Raw genomic sequence first — 9281 nt, 5'->3', positions numbered from 1 at the left:
GAAAGGGGGGTGTCACGACTGCCACGTCGCTCATTGTTGCCTGGTTTCGGAGGATGTTTGAAGTTCCTTGATTGGGGTAGGATCTCTACACAAACATATAGAAAATAATGTAGTGCAGTCGAGCATCTGTAGGAGCAGACAAACCTCCACGATCAGCTAACTCAAACAACTGGGCATATTCCTCTGGTACACAGTCTTGGATTTTATGTACATTTGTAATCTCACACATGCAAAAGTACTCTACCACCACTTGAGGCGCTGTCTCAAATGCCAAGACACGGTAAGCACTTTAACAACAAAATCTCAGTACACTGTCGAAAAAACCTGGAGCCAATCAGAAGCTATGTTGTACATTTATATCTTGCACAAGCAGAGCACTTTATAGATACACTATATAGTGTAATGTGCAGATACACTATATAGTGTAAATATAGCCACAGCCTAATTATAAAGTGTAAAGACAGCATAACCTATTTAACCCACCTGTGTAAAATTCCTGTATCCAGTTTGATTCAAATTTCCAGTCAATAACATAACCAAAAGATTATATGTCACAAACCAGGTTCTCCAAATATGGAACAAGTTACGGTATCTGATTCTGCTGTATCTTCCTTCAGCCTAACTAGTTTTAAGTTAAATCTCAGGACTTAACCTTTGTGACATTGTTGCTTTAAATTACTGAACCTACATACTTACCGGTACTCAAATTTGTCTTGCTAATAATTATGCTCTTTGTTTATAAATTATTTTTGGGAGTGGCTATTTTGAGTATCACAGATTGAAACCTATCACCGTTTTGTTGTATCACTAAATAAAACAACTTTATAGACTTTTTTTTAAATAACTGTCAACTGAATTCTAAAGTCGATCAATCAATGTTTTTGGAAATGATGCTGGCTAAGTAGCATCTGCCAATTACGGTACTAATTTCAAGCCTACTTCAGCTTAAAGCTTCCACAAATATTTAGTAATTAAACCCTTCAATTATTAAGCTGCTGTAGCCTATATACTTGGTACATTGAAACTTATGAACTTTAAAGACCACTACTTCAAACTATAAACTAATCAAATCCTTAGTAATTTGAAAACTCACATCTTCTTTTAACTCCTTGTAGTCATGCTAACCTAAGCCTCAGAAATTTGTAGATCAAATCTTACGTCACAGACAACGTAGCTTCTGATTGGCTCCAGGTTTTCTTGACAATTACTGAAACTTTGCTATTAAAGTGCTTACCAGTTTCGTTCAGGCTTGTGTTAAATTTTGTAGATTAGTATTTAGTAATGTCCATAACTGCAAACGTTAGACATTCTTTCCTGCTTACATCTGTAAAACTTCTTTTTGCCTGTCAAGTGTGTCGGTGTTCTGCAACTATGGCAAAGTCTATGCGTAGTGTTAAACAAGATAAATTTGGAGGGGCTAATGAGCTGTTTATTTCAAATGAAGCAAAGGTTCCATCGGTTGAAGCAAATCAAATATTGATTCGTGTTTATGCGACTGCACTAAACAGAGCTGATCTCCTTATAAGAGCAGGAAAATATCCTGGGATGAAGGTACCAATCACTCTAGGCTTAGAAGCAGCTGGGACAGTTGATGCAGTAGGAAACAGCTGCACTAAGTGGAAAGTTGGTGAGAAAGTAATGGCACTTTTAAATGGTGGTGGTTATGCCGAATATGCTGCTGTCAATGAAGACCATGTAATGGCCATTCCTAAAGAATTTACTTTTTATCAAGCTGCAGCTATTCCAGAAGTATGGTTAACAGCATTTCAATTGTTGCATTTTGTTGGGAGAGTTGAAAAAGGTGAAACTGTATTAATTCATGGTGGAGGAAGTGGTGTTGGCACAGCAGCCATACAGCTTGCTAAGCTAGCTGGCGCCACTGCAATTGTTACAGCAGGAACAGATGAAAAAATAGCAAAAGCTAAAACACTTGGTGCACTTGAAGGAATTAATTATAAACAAGGAGATTTCGACAAGAAAGTTGTTGATCTTACTCAAGGAAGGGGAGTAAATTTGATTCTAGATTGTGTTGGTGGCTCATTCTGGAAACAGAATGCGGAATGTTTAGCAACAGAAGGACGGTGGGTTGTTTATGGAACAATGGGGGGTGCAAATGTAGAGGGACCATTGTTGAGATATATTCTTGCAAAACGAGCATCACTTATTGGGACAACATTAAAACCTCGAAGTGACACATATAAAGCTAGACTGATAGCTGAATTTTCAAAGCAAGCTTTACCTTACTTTGCCCAAGAAAAAAATAGTTTGCTGCCAATTGTTGACAAATTATTTAATTTTGAGTCAGTAGTGTCAGCACATGAATATATGGAGTCCAATAAAAGTAATGGAAAAATCATTCTGTCAATCAAAGATCATGTACAAGATGAACTTTAAAAAACATTAATTGTTTGCAAAATGTAGTAGGATTGTTTAATTGCATTGCACAAATTTTATGATGTTTGAAGAATTAAAATGTCAATTATGAACTAATTCTTCATTGATGTCTTTCAATACTGTACCTAAAATATGGTTTAATTTGTTATGTATATTGTAATTTTAAACTTGCTATTATCATACAAGGAGTTCTCCCAGCAGCTATGAACATTAATGAGTGTTTATTGTTATGACTATTCAAGATTTCAAGTATAATGCCCTGCCATAGGCGCCAACTTTTCAAAAAACCTTGGGGGCAAGAAAGGTGATGACGTCATAACCATAACGCCATTTTACTCAATTAAAATAGTCTTTGATTCCTAGGTCGCAAACCAAATTTATTAGAACCGCTGCTTGAAACGATTAGTTTTACGCATGCAATACGCCTAGTCGTAAAAATTGTGATATTGTTAGCTTATAACATACCGGTAATTGGAACAGTTGGAAAACAGTCGAACCTTTTCGTGCGAGTGAATAACAACGATCAAGACAGTGAAATTATCGAAACAAAACACAAAAAATCATGATCTCAAGCAGAGTGAAAACCCGCTATCAGTTTTATTATACCTGTATACCTCGTTTCACTCCTTTTGCTAGTTACTAATTAGTAGGGCCATTTTTATATGACCTTAAAAAATCAATAATATGACTTTATTTTTTGGAAAATATGACTTTATGTGAAAATCGTTTATTTTTACATGCGAACAATGTCACTCACGGAACTAAAGAGTAAAACATATGCAACATAACAATATTACGCATCCATTTTTATTTTAAACCACTGTTGTAGTACAGTTTCATGTAGTGTGGAATGTTAGAATCTTTGAAGTTACGATTTGGACGTAAAAATGACTTTAGTAAGTTTTACAATCGCTTTGACTTTCGCTGCATTTGTTTCTTTCACTTTTGGCATGCTGAACCAGATATTCTCTCTATGTCTAAGTCTCTATATATATTTAACTGTTATATTCTTCAGTTTGCTACTAGTTGTACTGTATTTGTATATAAGTAGACCAAGGTTGAGCTTTTTTGCTTGCTTACCCACTGACTGAACTTCACATGACCTCCCACTTCAATGCACAGAAGTAGAACAAATTGTGTTGCAACACAATGCAATGTGTGACCTCATAAAATATAGGTCTGTGACTGTAAGTGTTATGTAGGCTAATCCTACAGTTTGCCTTCCTTCAATCAGAAATTGCCTTACTTTCTTAGTGCTTAATTGCTTCACCGCTTAAATTGGTAGGCTACTTTTTATTTAAAGTATACAACGGTATCACTTTATAACTCAAAAATATGACTATATAACTTAAAAAGCTGATTTATGACCTAACCAGGAAAATATGACTTTATATGACTTCATAACTTTCTTAATATACCTCATAGGGATGCGGTTTTTGCGTTAAAATTGATTTCACGACTTACTGATGCATAGAAAAAAATATGCCTTTAAATGGCCCTACTAATTAGTTACTTCCAAAGTGTTAATAACGGCGAAGTGTTTTCTCTTGTTAGTGGGACTGGCTAGTCTTTTATTGAATAGTGCAGTTTTCTCATAATTGTTGATGTATATATTGTGAAAATATATACAGTACATCAATACAGTGCTTATTGAAGCAAAACACGGATGACAGTTTTGAAAACTGCATTTTTTCTTTAAACTGTAGGCTACAGTATTCACGTAATTGTTCGTTGTATCGTATAAACAGGGCTGCGATTTTTTCTTTCTTGTCGAACGACCAAAAATTCTGCGTTTGTTTGTCGAATAGTAATATGACGTCATAAGAGTCAGATTATACGCGTATTACCACACAAGTTGTGTGGTATCAGAGTCACTTACTTAAGTTTTTAATCGCACGCTGGTTGAGTGATTGCAAAGGAGTATCAAGCGCTAAGTTATGTACCTACTGGACATTGTATATTATTTGTTTTGCTCCATGGAGAACTGTTGTAAACGCGAAACTGAGGATCGCAAAAGAAAAAATCCATTAGGCTATACACCTAGCGTAGCCTACTGTGAGAATTTTTCCTTTGGCATCTCTTTAGTCTCGCTTGGTACGTAAATGGTTAGGCACGTACCCGCACGCAAACACAGTTAGGAGCGAAATATGCAAGTTACCAAGAAACACAGCGAAGATATAGCGAAAAATGAAATGCAGATAAAAGAAAACGCAACAATACTACGATAATACAAAACAATGGCGTAATGATACAGCGTTTAAGGTGTGCCGAGATGGCAAACAAGCCCCTTCGTACAACATTGCAACTTTAGACCGAAACCCAGATCTTTCGATTGTTGGTGGTACTTCAACATGAGAGGTTGTTTCAACTTCCTGATGAGCTTGAACATCTAGTGAAGCCGTGCTATCGCCAGGGCCTGACCTTGTATTTGCAGATGGTAGCTCACCGACCGAACTGCTTGTGCAAACTCAGAAACGTCATCACTGTCTCGTCGAGAAAAGAATGTAGGCTATCGATGCGTCGTTTCTTGTGCACTTGAACGGGTTTATCTATAAAATTTTATTGTTGAAAAGTGAAAACGTAATAGGCGCATTTTACTAAGCATGCTTTTGCTTACCACTATTAAATTAAACATGTTCAAAATTGAGAATGCTTTGCTACTAAACGCTATTAGCCGGAAGTTTACCTAAATGATAAGTTCCAAAGTGACGTGGCAATGCTTCTCTCGACAGCTCCTTCGAACAGATCCCGCACTTCACTCGCTGTTTGCTGAACCTTAACCGCTTCTCGGTAAGACCGACCGAAGCTTTTGCAATCCGTGTTGTCGGAGGATTCTTTCGTTTTTTAGTCATTATAGGATACTGACTAACTGAAGACTATCCTATCTGTAGTTGGGCAAAGCTATGCTGTTCTTACAACTTGCCTATAACCTTGCCTTGTCCACTCCCAGTGACTACCTACTATTCTTCTAGAAGCGAACTCTTAATATAGCGACCTTTCTTATCTGTGTTTCTGATTCTGAACATCTGGTCGGAAACTAGCTATTTTCTTGATGTAAAAAACTTGCGTAATAAGTAGGCTTTATTGTGTTCTTTTATTGTGTGCTTCTGCGATTATTTTCTCCTGTATCAATCACCTGCTTTAAGTTATATAACGGAAAGGAAATCTTAAATTTGTTTTCATCATCATGCACTGGCTACATAAATCCATCATTGTTTTAATCTTTCAAAGGATGGCATCTCGCCTGGTGCGAGACAAATTACCTGCAGATGTCCAGACTTCCCATCCAGCAAACTTGTTTATACATGTCATGCATTGTGACTCAACGTCTGCAGACGTTGAATCAATGTAAAAACGACGGGTTTGGTAGCTGGGTTGTGTGCTTTTGTGAATGTGCAAAATTGCCGATTACGTAATCACAGAAACTCTTTTAGTGGAAGGAAGTCGAGTTGCAACCGTGTTTATCTGTCTACTATTCTTTATTCACATTGCAAAACATTTCTGCAATCTTGGAACAACAAGTGCATGAGTCAGACATAAATACAAACACGTTGACAACTAAAAGTAGCCTTCTTCGGTTATTTTATCTATAAAAGAAACCGGTTGTGTCGAATAGCATGAAACGTGTGTGGCGAAATGTTTGATGGCAGGCGTTAGAACTTCGATCAAAGCATTTTCCCGCAGTGTTCAAAATGTTCTGGAAGAGAACTCCTTTCCATAAAAATAGCGACTTTTTTCATCTGTATTTCTGAACATCTGGTTGGAAACTAGGCTGTTTTCTACATGTGAAAAACTTTCATAGCAAGTATCCAACAGTCATTTTACCAGAGCAATATTGTTAATTGGCCCAAACGGCGAAATACAAACTGGCATAGACGTTGACAACTTAACGTAGCCTAGGTTATTTCATCTATAAAAGAAACCCGTTGTGTCGAATAGCACGAAAAGTGTGTTGCGAAATGTTTGATACCAGGCGTTGGAACTTCGATCAAAGCATTCTCCTGCAGTATTCAAAATGGCGGCGCTGACGCCTTGGGAGTTTCTCGTGTGAAGCGTCGCTTTTAGACCTTGCTTTGAAGTACCTGGCGCAAGAAAGTTTACGCAAGTCAGCACTTTTATGATTGCATCACGTGATGCCCCCCCGCCCCGATTGTTCGTCGACCTGACGACGTTTAGTCCTCTCTCAGTTTTTTTTCCTTTTTGTTTTCCATTTTTTTTTTCCGTAAGGCACGGCGTTTGTTGAATAGTGATGGCTAGGGCAACCAATTTTTTGACCTAAAAACTTGAAATTTTGACTTTATAAGTTACAAATTTTGAAATAATTTTGACCAATAGCTTTCTGCGTTTGCAACCAAATGCGAAATACAAAGTATATTAGAAATCAAACCGTTAGGTAAAGATATTTTCTTTTTTAATGAAATATGAGAAAAATGTGGAAGACTCAAGGACACCACATCTAACGAACAGCGAACAGGTATAATGAAAGTCACTCGAAAAACTGCAAAAGATAAATATGGAGTGTCTTTAAATATCCCGAAATTACTGAGAGGGTTTTGCACTATTATACTTCAACATCAAGTAATGTTTCACATTATCGCCTTTGAAGTTCCTGTCTCTCGCCAAAATTTTTCTTAAAATAGAGAAATACAGAAGTTGCGTGGGAGTTCCTCAGCAGGCTATAAAAATGTGGTGAAATATCATCTCGTCCCATTTTCACAATGCACTTGATGTCATTCCTTGAGATTCTTGCTTGAATATATTTTCCAATTCGGCAGCCATCAACACCAAAGTTAAGGGACCTCATTTTCTGGTAAGCTTCTTGAATGGTGTATCGGCTGTCTTCCATCTTCTGAATTGAATCGAACAGTGCGCTGTACTGCTCCTCTATTTCTACAAGGTGAGTAGCTAAATTGGGAGCTTTTACAGCATCTTGAGCACGCCGCAGCAAGACACCACCATCATGGAAGTCTTCCACAATATTCCTTACTTCTGGTAGACTTCTTGAATAATAGAAAGCAGCTTTCAACCAAGGGCCCATCTAGTTACATTTGGCTGTGGAGGTTGGCCAAGTGAAGTAAAACTAGCTCTTCTTGACCTGTTTTTAATGGTCACTGCTTTAACCCTGGCAACCAACTCATCAACAGCAGGGTAGTTGGCTAATATTCAATCGTGAGTAGTGGGCGAAACAAGATTATTACCTCAGAAATTGCAACAAATCGATTATTACGTCAGAATAGCAACAGAAATTGCAACAAAAAATCAGTATCTGTGTAGCTTTTAATAAAATATCAATAGAGAGAAGAAAAACTACATTAAAAGAAAATTTTGACCTAACCATGAATTTTGACTTTTTTTTTACTTAATAACTTTGAAACTTCTTTTCGTGTCAGCCTGAAATTTAGTTTGTGGACGTTTTATAAACTTTGAACAAGGCAGAAAAATTTTGACTTTATTGACTTTTGGTTGCCCTAGTGATGGCGCGTGTCGAGTGACCTCGTCACCGAAAAAGGCAAAAATCGCAGCCCTGCGTATAAAGTTTGCTAAAATCGATTTCATGTTTGAAGTCACAGAAAATCTAACGGACCTTTGGATAACTCGTAAAATGAGAATAAACATTCAACATCGCATTCGCTTTTTTGCCACCACGCGTTTTGACAAGTTGCTCCTTGCGCGCGGAAGAAAAGCAGTGTGCGAGCGTGTGTGCCGTGCGCATCTCTGCAGTAATTCACGTTCCAGAAAAAGCCGTGCGATCAGCTGATTTGCGGGCCAGAACAACGTACGGTAGGCTGTTTTTCGCTTTCGGCATTCTTAATCTGTTTAAATGATCTAAATCTATTTGGCGAAGTATTTTATCTTTGAAACACCACTGGTATTTAGCCATTTTTGTTGCCCCTCAACCATAAATTTACGGGGGACACTGCCCCTCGGAAGTCGGCGCGTATGGCCGTGGCAGTTGTCTCAAGCTGTTGACGTCCTTTCCTTTAACATTCAATCACTTAATGTTTTTTGGCAACTTGCATTCTATTGCTGATAGTTGGTACTTTTATATCGAATAACCTATTATGCTATATGTCAGGTGACTCAATAATCATGCCATTCCATGAAACTTGTAATAAACTGTTTAAATATCATGACACCTATTTAGGGGGTGCCTTGTATAGCATTAGGCCTCCTTGTATATTGTTTTTATCATCGATACATTGTTTTATGAAAAGGTAATACAGTATATGTTGGATTTGAGAAGCTGTGCCTAACCTTTTTTGACCTCAAAATCTACTTTTCAAATTAAATTAACTAGCCTCTTCAATTTTTCAAATTAACTAACCTCTTGAGGTCGATTACCAATATCGTGAAACCCACATATGGTTCTCTACATTTCATAATCCACACACTTTGGTTGGTTTTGAATCTTTGTCCTCGGACTGACAAAGCCTTGATAGGTTATTCCTGGTAGGCCTAGTTTTGCATACCGTACCTGTAGTGTAGAGGCTTTTGATGCAGGACCGGTTACCGAGATCGACAGAGTGAAGTTTCTGATTGTTGAAGTGTTGTTGCCGGGGAATTATTCCATCCATTAGATGCCGTTGAATGGAGAGCAGTCCTTAACTCAAGCACACACCCCGAGAATCGAACCAGCGCCGCTTGATCTTGAAGCTTCTTCGTTCATGAAGTCAAGCGCTAACCAGCTGAGCTACTATGTACTATGCAAAAATTTTTAAAAAGGTGCACAAAAAAAATATATATATATAACGTTGAAGACAAAAAGTGTTACTTTCATACCCGGCTTTCCTATAACAGCTGTTGACGCGGGCGTGATGCGGTAATCTGGATTGTACTAAATGTTGTGCTGACATCTCAAATTAAAATGTAGCCCACTACCAATCATA

General features: G+C 37.6%; 1 protein-coding gene across 1 annotated transcript; it reads left to right on the top strand.

Annotated features, from left to right (window-relative positions):
* Positions 1-1383: 1383 nt before the first annotated feature.
* Positions 1384-2456, top strand: LOC145778797 (quinone oxidoreductase PIG3-like). Its single transcript, XM_082590379.1, has one exon. It carries the CDS (start codon positions 1384-1386, stop codon positions 2392-2394), a length of 1011 nt encoding a protein of 336 aa, XP_082446505.1. The 3' UTR covers positions 2395-2456.
* The last annotated feature ends 6825 nt before the right edge of the window (positions 2457-9281 follow it).

Source organism: Aplidium turbinatum, chromosome 10, assembly GCF_918807975.1.
Source record: "Aplidium turbinatum chromosome 10, kaAplTurb1.1, whole genome shotgun sequence".
NCBI lineage: Eukaryota > Metazoa > Chordata > Ascidiacea > Aplousobranchia > Polyclinidae > Aplidium > Aplidium turbinatum.
The sequence above is the reverse complement of the archived record's forward strand: the minus strand, read 5'-3'. Positions and strand labels throughout refer to the sequence as shown.

Excerpts from the sequence above, each read along its gene's own strand:
- LOC145778797 (XM_082590379.1), top strand. The coding sequence starts at position 1,384 with ATGCGTAGTGTTAAACAAGATAAATTTGGAGGGGCTAATGAGCTGTTT.